Source organism: Bacillus rossius, chromosome 18 (genome assembly GCF_032445375.1).
Source record: "Bacillus rossius redtenbacheri isolate Brsri chromosome 18, Brsri_v3, whole genome shotgun sequence".
Taxonomy (NCBI): Eukaryota; Metazoa; Arthropoda; class Insecta; order Phasmatodea; family Bacillidae; genus Bacillus; species Bacillus rossius.
The window spans coordinates 29131678-29150861 of NC_086345.1; the positions used below are offsets into that span (position 1 = coordinate 29131678).

The 19184-nt window shown below is 43.1% G+C and overlaps 1 protein-coding gene across 4 annotated transcripts in view; it reads right to left on the reverse strand.

Moving 5' to 3' along the window:
* Window positions 1-19184, reverse strand: part of LOC134541218 (uncharacterized) — a 43719-nt gene that overhangs the window by 8667 nt on the left and 15868 nt on the right. For 3 of the 4 annotated variants that reach the window (XM_063384468.1, XM_063384465.1, XM_063384466.1), the window contains exons 4-10: window positions 14356-14465; window positions 13530-13652; window positions 10746-10877; window positions 9422-9773; window positions 7030-7174; window positions 5354-5544; window positions 1647-1835 (exon numbers count right to left, since the gene is read on the reverse strand). In XM_063384468.1, coding sequence (XP_063240538.1) covers window positions 1647-1835; window positions 5354-5544; window positions 7030-7174; window positions 9422-9773; window positions 10746-10877; window positions 13530-13652; window positions 14356-14465 — 1242 coding nt within the window. Of the gene's footprint in view, window positions 1-1634; window positions 1836-5353; window positions 5545-7029; window positions 7175-9421; window positions 9774-10745; window positions 10878-13529; window positions 13653-14355; window positions 14466-19184 lie in introns of all 4 variants that reach the window. The other variant, XM_063384467.1, reaches the window with a different exon arrangement.

The window sequence follows — 19184 nt, forward strand, 5'->3', positions numbered from 1 at the left end:
ACAGATATATAGAAGGAAAAAAAAAAGCACAACCTTCAAATTAAAAATAAAAACTAAACATAAATATAGGTACAATCATAAAAATTTATAAAAATCAGTTAACTAAACTGAAGTAACAGAAATAATATTAAATACTTTGGACATCTAGTTTTCTACATCAAAAATAAGTATAAAAAATTAAAAAAGTAAAATATGTCATTCGCAAAGGTCTTGTATGTGCATTTTTGGAAAAGAAAGACAAAAATATTTGAATACAGTAAAACCTCATTGATAAAAATTATGTTATTACAAAACTCTCATTAATACAAAGTGTTTTCACAGTCCCTAGAAATTACATAGGAGCTATAGTGCTATGTAATTTGTTTAATACATAAGTATGGTTATTATGTAAACAAAGTTGTTGTTTTTTTCTCCCAAAAGGTAAACAATTGCATGAAATAAAAGACGGTTATTACAAATATTCCAGAATAATATAAGGAAACAAAATGAATTTCAACTTAAATAAGACTGATGCTATTGCTTCAGTGGTTAATTTGTCAGTTGGGGCTAAAAAGTTTAGAAATTTTATTCTTCCAAAATTATGGTACTATTTCTTTTTGTACGTAATTTATAAACCTTTGTTTTAACCTTCTTTCTTAACTACTTAAAAAAAAATTTAAAGCCACATATTAAGCCATCCTCAAATTGTGATTCCTAAAAAAAAAATACAATATGGTGCTGTATAAAATTATGTACGAGTTTTCTTGGCCAGCCTATTTTGGACAGTTCCTATTGGCTATCACAAATAAACAAATAAATCAATCAATCAATAAATAAATATTAATAAAAAAATATATAATGCGATAAACAAAATCGTGAAACTTATATTGTAACGGTAGCGGTAGAGGAACTGAGGCGGCGACTATGCTGGGTTGCTGGCCCCAGCCGCTGGTCTAATACCTTCCCGATCAAACAACAGGGAGCGATCCCTAACAGTTCTGTATATTTGAAAAAGCTCTGGAATTATTTTAAAACTGAACTGGAAGATACTCCCGCACCGCCCTCCAAGGGCGCACATCGGGAGGGGAACGCCGGGAAAGTGCCGGCCGCAAGGTCGGGATACATCTGTAAAGGCCCCGTGCTAAATTGCTGCATGCATGCGCATGGGACTTTATTCCTGTCAAATTTCGTCGCGTAAACGCACCTAAAGAAGTGTATAACCTCTGAAAACGCCGGCAAACATGATTCCATTCAAGGGGGAAATGCCGCAGGTTCAGCGTCGAGGAATTCACATGCAAAAAAGTTTGATACAACTGTTTTGCTGGGTTAGACCTGAGAAACCGACAATGCTATCTTATTAAAACACAATTATAGTTACGTTATAAAACAAGAAAAATTTTTTTACATAATTTTTCCTTCAAATGAATATTTTTCATATATTTATCATGTGTGGCATTATTTTAAAAAGAATTCCAAGTTAAAATTTGGTGTCGGAGTTTCGAATTTTGAGTTTATTTGCGAAATGAAAACACATGCGGAGGGGCGGGGGTCTCGCATACACGCTGCGGTTAGGCGCGGCTAGCTACGACACACGCACACACACACACGGCAGGCCGGGGCGCGGCGGGCGCGGGGGGAATGGGCGAGATACAGACCACGGTTTTTACCTCCTTGCACGCCAGGTTGTGCACGATCGCCGTGCCGTAGTCCCGAAGGCGATCGCCGCCCGACAGCAAGGCGTTCACCGCCACCTTGGTGGTGACGCGGATGTTGCTGACGCTGGCGTTGCAGTACTGCCACTCCGAGATGTACAGCAGCCACTCCGAGCTGCTGAGGTTCTCGAACAGATTGCAGATCTGCGCACACACACACACACACACACTCGCTCTCCGGTCTCCGCTCGTTCAGGTTCATCCTGACGTCATTTTTAAAATATCCAGGACCTGTAGGAATTAGGATGCAGAAAAAGTTGCGCTTACAAAGAAAAAAATTGGTTGTCTGTAGAGTCGGTTTACGGACGATAGTTTAACGTGGCAACGTCATAACAAAACATTGATGAAATGATTGCATACTTTTATGAATAAAATTAAATAATTTTTATCGAATTATCACTATTTTGTATGGATACAAAGAAGGAGTGAAATGAAGTCTACAATTTAATTGATAAATCTACCTTTATTTGCACTCGTTAATTCAAATATGTTTATTACTTTAACGAAGAGATTATTTTAACTATAACTTTTATACTTGTTTGCTATTTAACTTCTTCCAATCTGTGTTATTCTGTTAAGGATAGGACGATGATAGGAAAAGTAGGAAACGAATGGGAGTGTTTCAAGTTTAATGTGCCTCGAAAAAGTCAAATCGATGGTTGTTCCAATTGAGTGGAAGAGAGATAGATGCGGCGCAAGCGTACAATGAGCGTAACGGAACACAGTGTAACGGGACAATGTGCTAAACGGGACACTATTTCGTGCGTTCAGCCGGCGTTCATTGATTTATTAGACGTCACGTTATAAATAACATTGGTTGTTCTTGTTATAGTTTATACCCATTCAAAACTTGTATGATGGGCATTTTCGGGCAAATTCCATTTTAATCCGGACTTTCGGTACTCGAACAGGGTTCCGACCCATCTAGCTCGGATTAGCGGGACTCTAGTGTGTGTTAGTACAGTGAAATGTTTTAAATCCGGCACTCCAAGATTCGGCACATTCTGTAATACAGCATTCTATGAATCGGTACATTAAATAAGTTAGCGTTCTATAGTTCAGCATGTTCTGTGATTCGGTACCAACCGAGGCACTCAAGTTAGGAATTTTTCTAGTGGGGGAGCCGACCTCTGTAGCGTAGTCGGATGCACACCGGCTTACGGTGCGAGGGGTTCTGGGTTCGAGTCCCGGGTAAGGCATGGGTGTTAATTTACATTACGAGATTTGATTGTTACGTTTTGATGAAGGTTCGAATGATATAGTTCTGGTTGTGGGCGATAGCCGTTAACGACAAAAACCATTTAAAAAAAAAAAAAAAATTATAGTGGATTCCGGCTGCTGATCTCAGCCACTAGGGGTTTATTGTTCGCTTGGGAGTTTATCCTTGCTGTCGGTTTTCATTTCAGTACAGCGTTTTCCCGTTTTCTGGTGGGTTAGCTATCACATTTTCAATTGTGTTCTCGTTAAAAAAATATATATATATTGCCATGCAATGACCCTGGAAAATCCCTTATGTGCCTGATTGAAGACCGTTCGCTGTATTATACAAACTTACATTTGCATAGTTCGCATGAAGAAAAAATAATGTAAACATTGTTTCAGGCAGAACCAGAAGACAAAATTAACATTCTACTGCAAAATTACAGAGATATATCTCACCGATACAGATCCCGTCATGAAAAAAAACTACTGTTGGTCTGATCATTTTTCACAGTTGCACGGAAAGAAGCAAAATGCACAAAAAAAGTAAGACAGATTTTATTTTTTTTCAAGTGTATGGCATGGAACCAGAGTCGCAACAACTAAATTTCCAAAAGGGGGGGGGGGGGGGGGGGGGCAATATACCTATTTATAAAGAATCATCTATCTGCCCTATTGAAGTGGGGGGTCCGGGGGTCCTCCCCCGGGAAAAAATTGTATTTCAAGGTGGAAAATGGTGCTATTTAAGCAGTTTTATTATCTAAAAATTGATTACACAGCACTTTCTTTGCCCCCGTTTGCCCCCACTTCAAGGTTTCAGAGGGGGCATAATACCCTTCACCCCCCTGTTGTTGCGCCCCTGCATGGAACAACTTCTTAACAAACAGTGCAAGAGGACTTGGGTAAACTGCCGGAAGTTCCCGGCGGGCGTCACTCGAACACAGCTCACGGAGATGCCTACAGCTGTCCCCAGCAGCTGAGCTGAAGAACAAGTTAGAGTGCGGGAGGTAAGGGACGCAGGAAGCGAGTGGACAAGATGGGAAGAACAGGACGGAGGGGCAGAAGAAGTAAGGAAGAAGAATACAAAGATAGGGACCAGATTTTAGGGTTTTCATTTCTACCACAATTTCATTTTTAAAAACAGAAGGATTTGGTGTAATTGTTTCATTTTTATAAAAGCTGTTTTGTAATACTTACTCCACCAGAATGGTGGTAAAATTTATATGCTGCATTTATTTACGATAAAATAAATTGTAGTAAACAGGTTTAAAACAGATACATTCCGAAAAAATGAAAATAAATCAGCGAGCGTTTGTGGTTCAAAAGTGATCCAGTAAGAGATGCACGATAAAAAACAAATCAAATAAATATTTCTGATCCATTCACTTCGGTAAAATTTTTATTTCCAGCGGAAACGATGTTCCTTGAATTTCCAAACATCGAAAGCTTAATTTATTTTAAAATCTGAGACTCAAGTTTCGGTTGAACGAAACTTAATTCCGCGGTATTAACTTGCATTTCGGCGTTATGCTGACATGCTTATTACGAATGATTTCATCGTAAAAACTTCAGGATCTGCATGTAAATTTTGCCACCGTTTTGGTGGAGCAAGTATTAAAAAAAAAAACTGCTTTTATAAAAATTAAAACAGTAACACGGAAATATAATTTTTTTTTGGAAATGAACTAGGGCTGTAGTTAAAAGAATGAAACGTTGCACGCAGCTACGGGCCGGGATGGGGCGAACACTCACAAAGAGGCAATGGCGGCTTCAGAATGACTTTTCGGGAGGGGCTAACGCACAAAGAAAGGTCGTAGCTGCAAAAAAATGAAAGTGGGCAGATACTCGCCTTGGAATATTATTTACAAATTACAGGTTTCCAAATACCGAACCTTAGTGGCTCCGTGCAACTTTTGATGGGATAAAAGTTTAACGTATGAAATTAAATATTTAAGTAAACATAAATACACACTAATAAATAGAATTGGTCTCGGGAGGGGGTATATCCCCCACCGCCCCCCTTCTGGAGCTGCGCTTGCGAAGAGGGCGCAAGATTTTATAAAAATAAAAACAAGTAACACGGAAATGTTCCTTTTCTTGCAAATGAACTTGGGGCCGCAGTTGAAAGATTGAAACGTAGCGAGCAGTGACATGGACGGGAGGGTATGGACACTCACGAAGAGGGCGCCTGCTTTTATGAAAATAAAAACAAGTGACACGGAAATCTTCCTTTTCTTGGAAGTGAACTCGGGGGCCGTAGTTGAAAGATTTAAACGTCGCGAGCAGCGACGGGGACGGGAGGGTATGGACACTCACGAAGAGGGCGCCTGCTTTTATGAAAAAGAAAACGAGTAGCACGGAAATGTTCCTATCCTTGGAAGTGAACTCGGGGGCCATAGTTAAAGGATTGAAACGTCGCGAGCAGCGACGGGGACGAGGCCGGGTCGGGGGCGGACACTCACGAAGAGGGCGAGCGCCTCCTGCTCCTCGGGCGTGACGCGGTCCACGTCGTGGGCGTAGTTCATGAGCACGTGCTCGCGCCGGTCCTGGTGCAGCAGCAGGATCACGTCGTCCTTGAGCGCGGCGAGCGCCAGCACGTTCAGCACGCGCACGCGCACCTCCGGCTGCAGGGACTTGTCGTGCAGCAGCCGGCCTGCGTGGGCACACACACGCACGTTTGTAACTCTACTTTCACCTGGCAACACTTTCAAAGGGGTGACGGGAGATTGTTAAGGGGTGACAGGAGATGGATAAGGGGTGACAGCAGATGGTTAAGAGGTGACTGGAGACAGATAACGGGTGACAGGAGATGGTTAAGGGGTGACTGGAGATGGATAAGGGGTGACAGGAGATGGTTAATGGGTGACTGGAGACAGATAAGGGGTGACAGGAGATGCTTAAGGGGTGACGGGAGAAGGTTAAGGGTGACGGGAGACGGTTAAGGGGTGACAGAAGGTGGATAAGGGGTGACGGGAGAAGGTTAAGGGGTGACAGAAGGTGGATAAGGGGTGACGGGAGAAGGTTAAGGGGTGACAGAAGGTGGATAAGGGGTGACAGGAGATGGTTAAGGGGTGACATGAGACGGTTAAGGGTGATGGGAGAAGGTTAAGGGGTGACAGAAGGTGGATAAGGGGTGACGGGAGAAGGTTAAGGGGTGACAGAAGGTGGATAAGGGGTGACGGGAGAAGGTTAAGGGGTGACGGGAGAAGGTTAAGGGGTGACAGAAGGTGGATAAGGGGTGACGGGAGAAGATTAAGGGGTGACGGGAGAAGGTTAAGGGGTGACAGAAGGTGGATAAGGGGTGACGGGAGAAGGTTAAGGGGTGACAGAAGGTGGATAAGGGGTGACGGGAGAAGGTTAAGGGGTGACAGAAGGTGGATAAGGGGTGACGGAAGAAGGTTAAGGGTTGACAGAAGGTGGATAAGGGGTGACGGGAGAAGGTTAAGGGGTGACGGGAGAAGGTTAAGGGGTGACGGGAGAAGGTTAAGGGGTGACGGGAGAAGATTAAGGGGTGACAGAAGGTGGATAAGGTGTGACAGGAGATGGTTAAGGGGTGACGTGAGATGGATATGGAGTGAAGGGAGATTGATAAGGGTGACGGGAAAAGGTTAAGGGGTGACTGGAGACGGTTAAGGGTGACGGGAAAAGGTTAAGGGGTGACAGAAGGTGGATAAGGGGTGATGGGAGAAGGTTAAGGGGTGACAGAAGGTGGATAAGGGGTGACGGGAGAAGGTTAAGGGGTGACGGGAGAAGGTTAAGGGGTGACAGAAGGTGGATAAGGGGTGACAGAAGGTGGATAAGGGGTGACAGGAGATGGTTAAGGGGTGACATGAGATGGTTAAGGGTGACGGGAGAAGGTTAAGGGGTGACAGAAGGTGGATAAGGGGTGACGGGAGAAGGTTAAGGGGTGACAGAAGGTGGATAATGGGTGACAGGAGATGGTTAAGGGGTGATGTGAGATGGATATGTAGTGAAGGGAGATGGATAAGGGTGACGGTAGATGGTTAAGGGGTGACTGGAGATGGATAAGGGGTGACAGAAGGTGGATAAGGGGTGACGGGAGATGGATAAGGGGTGACGGTAGATTGTTAAGAGGTGACAGGAGCTAACCCACTCGGGCGAGGTGGTCGTCGCTCACCCACGAAGTTGAGGAAGCCGTCGCCCAGCGCCCAGGAGCCCTCGTCCTCCAGCATGTACTGGTGCAGCTCCTCCAGGGAGCGCTGCTCCTCGGAGCTCAGCACGCCGTCGATCAGGCCGACCAGCGCGTCAAACTCCACCCGCACCTGCGCACGCGCCCGGCTCGCTGTCTCCTCTGCCTCCTCGGCGGGCACAGTCGTACAAAGGGCCGGTGCAAGGTAAATTGGCGCCCTAGGCGAAAAACCTTAATGCCTCCCCCACCCCCCTCCCGGGCCGGACACCACAAAAAAAAATTTCCTTGCCTCAAAATACATCACGTAAGCCTAAGATTTTGTCAACAATCAAATGTAAGCAGGCTTGTGTTTTTTTTTACTTTTTTACTTATTACAAAACATAAACAGGTCACCGTGGACTTTAAATAATGTCAATATAAACATTCCAAACTGTTACAAAAATCCATTTTCATCTAGTTTCAATAATCGTTAAACATATTATATCAGCTGTTATGTGTCGTGCCGCGCCGCCCCCGGCTACTTGGCGCCCTAGGCGGTTGCCTGGTTCGCCTATATGGACGCGCCGGCCCTGGTCATACACCGTCCGTACACCGAGTGTGGTTCCACATTTATTGATAAGAGGTGATACAGAGAACCAAAACAGAATTTCTAATATTTTTAATCTTGTCAGTTAGTTAACCTGTTACATTATCATGGAAAAAAACCCTTAGTGGATTTTAAGGATTTTAATGTCTAATATATGGATTAACATATTGGCTATATATATAATAAACAAACATGTATCCCTAAGGGGTGAAAATGAATAAGTTCCAGTTGAAAGAATAATATTTATTTAATTTTTGTTCGTGAGGTATAAAACTGTCATTCCTGGCAAGAACTGCAATATGTTCCAACTGAAGAATTATTAGGGACGGTAGTTTCTTGTTTTAATGCCTTCTTCTATAAGAGAAAGTACTGGGTAGGAGATGGAAAATGCTCAGATATGTCTCATTTTTAGAGACTGCAGTACAGAATGAGTGATGTCCACAGTTGCAGGAATGACACTCCAGAGCTTGACATTAAAAAGGTTATTTTGTATACCATCTTTAAATATAATAAATTTTTATATTTATTTTTTAATTTTTACAATTTGTTGAATTTTTAAGGAATTAGTGTGTATTGACAGCGTTATTACAGCTCAAGTCAATCTGACAAAAAAAATACCATTCAATGCTAAAACCGAAATTATTGTTTTACAGGAGAAACTATCTGAAGAAGTCGGTCACTAATTATAACAAGCCATTTCATGAGATTATGTGCTATGCTCAAAAACAAAAAAAAAAAATTAACGTAAAACGTTATTAAAAACTGTCGACAAAAAACAAATGAGCCCTGGGTGGCGTCCTTAGGAATAAATTATGAATATCATCAGATGATGCCCTGGATGAAACACGACAGGAAAATGCATTTACATAAACGCTCATTTGTTATAATTACATTTTAATAGATATTTACTACTGCACAAAGTGTGTGTAGTATATTTCTGGTCTGTGGTGTGTATCTGGCAACAGTGCTGATGGCAGCAGTAACCATGCAACAAAAGGAGACAGGATTTTATTTTTTAATTTTTACAATTTGTTAAATTTTTAAGGAATTAGTGTGTATTGACAGTGCTATCACAGCTCAAGTAATTCTGACAAAAAAAAATACAATTCAATGCTAAAACAGAAATTATTGTTTTACAGGAGAAACTATCTTTCGTGAGATTATGTGCTATGTCCTGGATGAAATACAACGGGAAAATGCATTTCCAAAAAAGCTCATTTGTTTCATTTACATTTCAATAGATATTTACTACCATACAAAGTGTGTGTAATATGTTTCTGGTCCGTGGTGTGTATCTGGCCGCAGCGCTGATGGCAGCAGTAACCATGCAACAGAAGGAGACAGGATTTTACCCTGGATGAAATACGACGGGAAAATGTATTTCCGAAAACGCACATTCGTTTCAGTCACATTTTAATAGATGTTTATTACCGTATGAAGCATGTGTAATATGTTTCTGGTCTGTGGTGCAGGGGTGCAACAACTAAATTTCCAGGGGGAGGGGGGGGGGCAATATACCTTTTTATAAAGAATCATCGATCCCCCTTATTGAAGCGGGGAGTCCGGGTTGTCCTCCCCCGAGAAAATTTGTATTTCAAGGTGGAAAATGGTGCTAATTAAGCAGTTTTATCATCTAAAAATTGATTACACAGCACTTTCTTTGCCCCCGTTTGCCCCCACTTCAAGGTTTCAGAGGGGGGGCCAAATACCCTTGCCGGCCCCCCCCCCCTTGTTGTTGCGCCCCTGCTGTGGTGTGTGTCTACTGGCAGCAGCTGCGACGCGCATGGCACTCACGTCGACGGCGTCCTTGAAGACGATGGGCGGCTCTCGCTGCTTCTTCTTCCGCTCCTCCTCCTGCTCGCGGCGGTCCTCCTCCTCCATCTCCGACACGACGTCGGCCGCGCGCCGGCCCGCGCCGGGCGCCTCGGGGTCCCCGGCCACCCCCTCGGGGCTCGGCTCGCCGTCCGCCATCCCCCGCGCTCCCTCCCCCTCCCCGTCCCCGTCCGGGGTGAGCTCCGAGCCCGAGCCGCTCGTGTCGCCCTCCTTGTGGCGCCTCCGCCGCTCCTTGCGCTCCTTCTTGCGCTCCTTGCGCGCGAGCTTCTCGCTCAGCACGCTGCGGCGCTCCTCTAGCGCCACCGAGGTCCGCCTGTCGCGACACACACACGCGCTCCCGGTCACACTCCGGACAACACACAGCACCTAGGGTATACCCCATCTCCAGTCCACGCCGCCCTCTAGTTCACACTCCGGGCGAAACACAGCACCTATACCCGATCTCCAGTCCACGCTGCCTGCAGTTCACACTCTGGACAAAACACAGTACCTATACCCGATCTCCAGTCCACGCTGCCTGCAGTTCACACTCCGGACGAAACACAGTACCTATACCCGATCGCCAGTCTACGCTGCCTGCAGTGCACACTCTGGACAAAACACAGTACCTATACCCGATCTCCAGTCCACGCTGCCTGCAGTGCACACTCCAGACAAAACACAGTACCTATACCCTATCTCCAGTCCACGCTGCCTGCAGTTCACACTCCAGACGAAACACAGTACCTATACCCGATCTCCAGTCCACGCTGCCTGCAGTGCACACTCCAGACAAAACACAGTACCTATACCCTATCTCCAGTCCACGCTGCCTGCAGTTCACACTCCAGACGAAACACAGTACCTATACCCGATCTCCAGTCCACGCTGCCCTCTAGTTCACACTCCGGGCGAAACACAGCATCTCCGTCCAGAAGTTCTCACAGGTACTACTTCATGTGAAAATTGCCGACAAAACAAATTAGCCCCAGATGGCATCCTTAGGAATTAATAATTGGACGTAGTTATGCAAAAAGGAACCAGCCCACAATTTTGTTATATAGTATTTTATTTGAAAATAAATTAAAATAGTATAAGGTTGATCGTACCGTCGTTGATATTATTACATCAGTATTTATACTAGACCATTAAAATCATACCCACATTATGTTATGAATAGGAGAATTACAAATTTATAATTAACTTTAACTTCAAAATACTCAGAATAGGATTCATGTGGGTTGGTTCCTTTTTTTGCATAAGTACGTCCAATTGGTGTCGTCAGACGATGCGGAGCGGGACGCACCTGGCCTCCTCGATCGCAGAGTTGAGCTGCAGGAACTCCGGGGACTCCGCGCGCGCGCCGTTGCCGCTCGAGATGCCGCGCGCGCCCTGGCTCAGCGAGTCCACCAGCGGCCTCAGCGTCTGTCCCAGCGGCCTGCGAGGAGAGACGCGCGGGTTGCGGTGCAACTAGCAACTAGCACGCAGTGAGCGACTAGCGAATAAATCACTGTACGAATAAATGGATGAAGAAAAGTGAATGGACAAATGGCTATGGAAGAACAGATGAATTTCTGTATGAATAAATGGATGAAGAAAAGTGAATTGACAAATGGCTATGGAAGAACAGATGAATTTCTGTATGAATAAATGGATGAAGAAAAGAGAATGGACAAATGGCTATGGAAGAACAGATGAATTTCTGTATGAATGAATGGATGAAGAAAAGTGAATGGACAAATGGCTATGGAAGAACAGATGAATTTCTGTATGAATAAATGGATGAAGAAAAGTGAATGGACAAATGGCTATGGAAGAACAGATGAATTTCTGTATGAATGAATGGATGAATAAAAGTGAATTGACAAATGGCTATGGAAGAACAGATGAATTTCTGTATGAATAAATGGATGAAGAAAAGAGAATGGACAAATGGCTATGGAAGAACAGATGAATTACTGTATGAATAAATGGATGAAGAAAAGTGAATGGACAAATGGCTATGGAAGAACAGATGAATTTCTGTATGAATAAATGGATGAAGAAAAGTGAATGGACAAATGGCTATGGAAGAACAGATGAATTTCTGTATGAATAAATGAATGAAGAAAAGTGAATGGACAAATGGCTACGGAAGAACAGATGAATTACTGCATGAATAAATGTATGAAGAAAAGTGAATGGACAAATGGCTATGTAAGAACAGATGAATTAATGGATGAAAGTGAATGAATGAATATAGATTAATTAATTAATGGATGAAAGAGAATGAATGATTATAGATCAATGAATGAATGGATGAATTGTATGAATGAATACAGATTAATAGTGAGTGACTAACGAATTAATCACTGTATGAATAAATGGATGAAGAAAAGTGAATGGACAAATAGCTATGGAAGAACAGATGAATTAATGGATGAATGGATGGATGAAAGTGAATGAATGAATATAGATTAATTAATTAATGGATGAAAGTGAATGAATGGATGAATTGAATGAATGAATACAGATTAATAAAAGAATTATAAGTGAATGTTTGAATGAAAACACTAATGAAAAGAGAATGGATGACATAATGAATGAGGGTTTATCATCTCAACATCTAGATCATTACAGATGGATTACGGCAAGATTTAATGGAAAATTGCCATAAAACCATGATAGTAACAAAATGCATGTCGGTAAACAGTAAAATTCAAGTTTTTAACACTACGCAGGATCGATGAATGAGTTAAATGAAATTTATATTAAATTTTATTCCTAGACCAAATGGAATGAAAACATTAATTTTAATTTCTTGAGTGATCTTACACCTCATATCTGATGTTGGCACAATTTCAAACATGGAAATGTGTGTTTTCCAAATTTTTTTTCTCACTTGCTTATCAGAAATTAATTCAAAACGATACTATTTCAATAAAAATAGATGGATATTTTTTTTTTATTCATAATTAGTGATTATTAAATCGAAAGTTTCTCGAATCCAAATCTATGTGTCAAGTACCAAAAAAAAATAATGTACAAGAAATGAAAAATATGAACTATGGTGTTGGAACATTTAACCCTTTCAATGTTTCTTTCATTATGTTTCCTAAATAAATACACGTTGTAATATTATTTAATAATTATATGGTATATTTTCAATATATTTGGAAATGGTAGTAGGGATAGGCATGAATGAAATAAACCTAGTAAACTTCAGACTAGTCAGTGTAGAATTTTTTAATTTACCACATCTACTTTAATCCATTTCTCAGAATCATTTTCCTGAAATATTGAATATTATGAACACTGAGGAGTTGAGGATTTGTTTTTCCTATCCCTTACCATGTAATATTTGTGAATAACACACTAAGTATACAAATTAGCAGGATAAAAAAAAATAGGTATATATAAACCTTGAAATATTATCTCTACAGAAGGATAAGAGGTAAACAGTGATATGGATAAGTGACCAAATGTAAAATACATCTGTCCCCAGTAATGAAATACATATACATACTTTTTACTCTTAATATTTAAAGTTTAATGGTGATGGTAACATTCTGTCGTACAAATTTTAATATATATTTCACTTTGCTCACAAGAGTCTAGCTAATGTCGTCATTTCTGTTAGGACGCGGCTACAACCCCAGAAGCCAGGCTACTCCCACGCCTTTCATAATCTGAGTCTTCAGTCTTCGCAAGAAGCAGGCACTGCGCACTGAGCGTACTTTGATGTGGGACAATAAACAAAACGACCCGTAACAATTTCGCTCTGCGCCTCTCCTTACTCTATGTCCTTCAAAGTCTTCCCCTGCGCTTCCTCCCCTACATTCTTTCCCTTCTTTATCCCTTATTCGTCGTTCCTGCTCCCTCCCCTTTCACAAGCTCCGCCCAAGTGACCGTCATCTGCGATCGGGGTTCTGCGCACATTGGCCGTGGTGTTGTTCCAGGCGAATTCTGAACTGATACTAAAGTACTTGATACTTGAATAGTGTACTCGTTTGCAGTACTTTATCCAGGAGTGTATCAGTTACAAAGTAGCAGATTGATACTCTGCAACCCACACCACAGTGTCAAGGGTCGGGCAGAGGATAGCACTCACGTGTTCAGGATCTCCTCGGGCAGGCTGAGCACGTACTTGGGGATGCCCGTGCCGCACAGGAACTGGCTCACCTCGTCGGAGAAGTTGTTGCAGTTGTGCTTGAACAGGTGGTACGAGGTCGGCCTGCCAGCACACACCCCCGCGCCCTCAGCCACTGTACCGGGATGTCCTCCCTGGAGGCCCTTCTGCTCACACCGTCGGTCCTGCTGCTCAGCCTCAACTGACAGTCTGCACTGAGTTGAGGCCTTCCCCACACGCTATCACCTTGCGGTTGCTGTTGCCACTGGATGTATAATATGGAAGAAACTTGGGGATGTTACAATTATTGCAGTTGCACTTTCAGTCAGAAAAAAAATAAATAAAGGGGCAAACAAAATAGCAAAGCAACCAAAGGGTGTAAAGAAAGATACAACCAAAGGGTGTAAACAAAGATGTCTCCCTACTGCTGGGTTCGAACCCATAAACGACCGCGTGTATTTGTGGTCGGGCACCTTTTACTAACTCTTTTTTTACGCCTTATTTCTGTTTAAAGTCGCTAATTAAACATATAAATATTTGGAAACACACAACACTTAAAATCAGGTAAAAATTAAATATCTGAATTTTTTTTTTTTTTAACTTTCTAAAAATTTGCACCTTTCTGACCGACTTTTCTTGCGAATAATATATATTTTTGGTAATGTTTTATTTTGTTAACAAATAAAAAAAATCGCTCAGTTGCAAATAATTATTACAACATTTGACTAAAAGGTCCGCAAAAAATTCTGGAAATGGCTTCACCAGGTTTGTTCGGTAGTTGTGACAGAAGAAGCGGCGGGGGGCTCACCTGAAGTTGGTCTCGCCCAGGCCGAACAGGTAATCCAAGAACACCGGGTAGGGGATGAAGGTGTCCCCCAGCTCCACTATCCTGGTGGGCTGCCCCAGCACCGTGCCCCCCTGCGCACAAGACAGCCACGCCCCAAGTTCCCCTTTTATTCTTCCCCTGTTCTATCTCACTGTATGAACCGGTGTGGCATTAAATCTTGCTCTAGATTATGATAGGTTAGCTACATTATAAATACTTTAAAAACATCGTGGATGGTTGTTTATATTCGGATAAGTATAGCTACATTAAAAAATACTGTAAAATCATTTCATGGTTGCTTGGCAAATAAATTTTTTAATATGTAGCGATCCAGCGCTAGGGAAACAGTTTACATGATTTCACAGTATCTTTAATGTAGCTGTCTTAACCAAATCAACCGTCCACGATGTTTTAAAGTGTTTATAATGTAGCCAACCTAACCTAATTGACCATTAGTTATCATGATTTTTTTTCCTAACCTAACTAAAACTAAGTGAATTTTGGAGGGGTCCGGGTTAGGAAGGGACCTAGGTGCGTCTCAGGCCGAAGTTTATACGCCTAGTCTTGCTGGGATTAGCCATGCAGGGAGAGGGTCGCATGCATCGTGTGCTAGAAGGGGATTGGCCAGCCATGGCAGCGATTGGCGCCATGACTAACTCCCCTCACTCTTAAATCTAGACTATAAATAGAGTTGGGCCCAGGTAAAACCTAGGTAGTTATCATGAGTTGTCCAAAAAAACAAAAAACCGAAGATGCACGATCGGACGTTTGGCTCTCTCGTCTGTGAAAAGAAGGCTTCCCCCCCCCCCCCCTGCGCCGGACCCTGGCCGGGGCTCAGTGAATGGTAGGTTTGCCCCCCCCCCTCACATTTCACACAGCCCCACGCGCCGCCGCTATTCTTATCATCGCGGCTGACTCAGTCCACAGACTCCGGCATGCCCCCTCCTTCACGACTCTGGACTACTCACTTTCATGGCGGCCCTCATGGCGGCCCTCCCGCCAGGAATTTCACAACATTTTTATTTGACACAACCTCTTGGACATAACGCCATTGCAGCTTTGCGCTGCTTGTCACGGGGAACCAGACCCTCAAAACCCCTCAGAGAACCAGCCTGAATCAGCTGATGCCAAAATAACTAACTGTTCGACGTCAGCTGGTTTAGGCTTCTTTCCTGTGGGTTAATTTTTTTTGACGTGACAACGTCTAATAAATCGATGAACGCCGGCTGCACGCACGAAACAGTGTCCCGTTACGCACATCGTCCCGTTACGCTGTTTCCCGTTACGCACATTGTACGCTTGCGCCGCATCTATCTCTATTTCACTCGATTGGAGCAACCATCGATTTGAATTTTTCGAGGCACATTAAACTTGAAACACTCCCATTCGTTTCCTACTTTTCCTATCATCGTCTTATCCTTAACAGAATAACACAGATTGGAAGAAGTTGAATAGCAAACATGTATAAAAGTTATAGTTAAAATAATATATTCGTTAAAGTAATAAACATATTTGAATTAATGAGTGCAAATAAAAGTAAATTTATCAATTAAATTGTAGAGTTCATTTCACTCCTTCTTTGTATCCATACAAAATAGTGATAATTCAATAAAAATGATTCAATTTTATTCATAAAAGTATGCAATCATTTCATCAATCTTTTGTTATGACGTCACGTTAAACTATCGTCCGTAAACCGACTTTACAGACAACCAATTTTTAAATTTTATTTCTCATTTCGCATTCATGAATTTTATCCCATGACAAGCATAGCAAAACTGCAATGGCGTATGTCCACAAGAAAAAAATAATAATTAAATCAAAATGCCCAATTGCAAAAATTATTTTTAAAGACAAATTTACATTAATAACCCAACCTGTAATTCGAATTTTGACGATGGTTTTGCTAATTTCGAAATTAACGGTGGAATGACGTCATTATACGTGGCAATATAAATCTTTGAAATATATATATATATATATATATATATTACTCTCTAATAAGAAATCACGAGTAGAAATGTGTATTGGCCAGCAGGTGGTGCTACAGCAGAGACGCAGCCAGAGGAAAAAAAATGGGGGGGGGGGGGGGGGGGTTGTTCCTCACAATAAAAAATAAAAAAGGCCACGACAAGAAGTAGAAACTTAGCTACATAAGTTTACAGACAGTGGGCTACAATAGCGTACATGCCCCATACACAGAAGCGACATGAATTGTGTTTGCAAGTGATCTCTCTTAATGTCAGCTTGTATGCGTGTTACCGTAAGCATGTCTTTCGTTCAAACTAGTCACGTGTGCTCCGTGTATTTAATAACATTATTATAACACGAACATAAGTTCGTGTTATAACTAGAGACCTGCAAAATTCGCGGATTCATTGACCTCTAGGATAGACTCCACAGTCCTTTAAATACTCGCGGAAATGACACCTGTTCATTGGCTACTGACGCGTGAGACGTCTCAACTAGGCTGTCCGTAATTCGGCACTTTCTTGGTTTAGTGTTTTCCCATTGGCTCACAGTTCCCCGGATAAAATGTGGGCCAATCGCAGAAGCGGTACGAAGGTATAGTTGTTTTGATGCTAGTCTATCGCGAAATGAATCCGCGAATTTTGCATGTCTCTAGTTATAACTAATTATTCAAACAATTAATCAAATATATAATGTTCAGTTTACCATTCTCTTTGCTTAAATCTCCATTTGTAAACGTCGGTGTTCTAAGTATATTTTTTCCCCGGGGATTTTAATATAATAATCCATCTTCTTTTAAAATTCACTTATAAAGAAAACTTTCTGATAAAAAAAGTATTACCGGTTATTACTGAACCCTTCCTCCCATATGTGCGCCCTTCAAGGTAGAATGGGAGTGGCTAACAGATCCTTTTATTAATTCCATAGCGAGTAAAATTACGACAGAGCTGTCACGGGATTAACTCCCCCCTTTTGATGAGGAAAGTGTTAAGAGCCTCAGCTGGACCGAAATCATCGCCTCAGCCCCCTGCCTCACTCAGCTGACCAGACAGTTGGCTGTGTGCTGAGCCTTCAGACCTTACCAGCCCTGCTGGCGCCTACCCCGGTCTCCCAAAGACAGATTATTCCGACCTACGGCCGGCATTCTCAAAAATTCCCCCTCCCACATGTGCGCCCTTATAGGGTAAGGGGTGGGAGTAACATTCCAGTTCGCTTTTAGATACATTCCATAGCTTATTTAAAACAGAACTGCTAGGGATCGCTCCCTGTTGTTTGATCGGGAAGGTGTTAGACCAGCGGCTGGGGCCACCAACCCAGCACAGTCGCCGCCTCAGCCCCTCTACCGCACTCAGCTGACCAGACAGTTGGCTGTGTCCTGAGCCCTGAGACATTATCAGCAACTGCTGGCGCCTACATCACACCGGGACCCCTCAAAACACCCGGTGAACCCGTTGGAATCGCTGGCTGCCGCGTCCAGACGTGTCTCGAGAGATGCGAACAGTGGGGCAGAATGCGCCTGGCGAGTAGTCCACCCGCCTCACAGCGGCGTCGTGCGTGAGAGAGGGAGGGATAGGTACAGGCGCTGGCCCTATATCTCTCTCCATTCACCGGCCGGCTGACTCCATCGAAGAAGACAACTAGAAGCTCGTGTCACGATACGACACATGCCGCGGTCGTTCTAGCGATTATGTACAAAAATAAGCAACACCCTGCTGAACTACCGGTGATAAACATTATTACGTTGTGTAAATTTGTATTTATTTATAGCCCATCAGAGGTTGAAAAAAACAGCCCTTGTATTTATTGATTTACATATGATCATAAAATAGTGTTTATTGGCAGTATTATTATAGTTATAGTCATTCCAAAATAATAAAAAAAAATGCTAAACACCAATCATTATTCCACATGAGATACTATTTGTAGCAATCGGTGTCTATTAATAACAAGGCATTCCATTCCACAAGCTTTGCTCAAAATAGAGGCAAAAAGTTTTAATACTAAAAAAATTAAAAAAAAAAAAACTGTGTTGACCAAAAAGGGTGAAACCAAGATGGCGTCTTCCAGTAACGTCTCCTTAGAAGAAAGAATAAAATATTAAAAGATGTTGAGCTTGATGAACTACAACAAGAAAATGCATTACCGAATTTTTCATCTCTACGAAATCCAATTATTCAAATCAATTTTAAAAAAAAAGGCACTGCATTATGAAGTCGTGTCTACAACTGCTGGACTCTATGGCGTGTATCCGGCAACACAGCACAGCTGACGGCAGGAACCGTGCGCTGGAAGGAGCCGGGGCAGACGTAAGGGCGACGCGACGCCGGCTACAGGGTGGGAACCCGGCCCTAGCGCACACCGCGCGTCAAGCAACTCACCTGCTGATGCCCAGACGCTCGGAGCGACGCCCGGCCCAGACTGCGCGCCCAAACTTAGCCGAGCCGCCGCGACGCTTTTAGAGCGGGGCTGGGTTACCTCTCCTGCGGTGTTGCCGCGTCGCGCGCCCTCCCCTCCGCCGCCGTCGTCCGTGCCGCGTCATGTCAACACCGCTGTCGCATCTGATAACCTCCGCCAGGTTGCCATGTCGCGCGCCCTTACCACCATCCTCAGGGTTGCCACGTCGAGCCTACTCCCGCCCACAGTGTTGCCACATCACGTTAACTGTGCTCTTTAGTGTTGCCATGTAGTATGTCTCCACAGGGTTGCCACGTCGAGCCCACTCCCGCCCACAGGGTTGCCACATCACGTTAACTGTGCTCTGCAGTGTTGCCACGTCGAGCCGACTCCTGCCCACAGGGTTGCCACATCACGTAAACTGTGTTCAGCAGTGTTGCCATGTA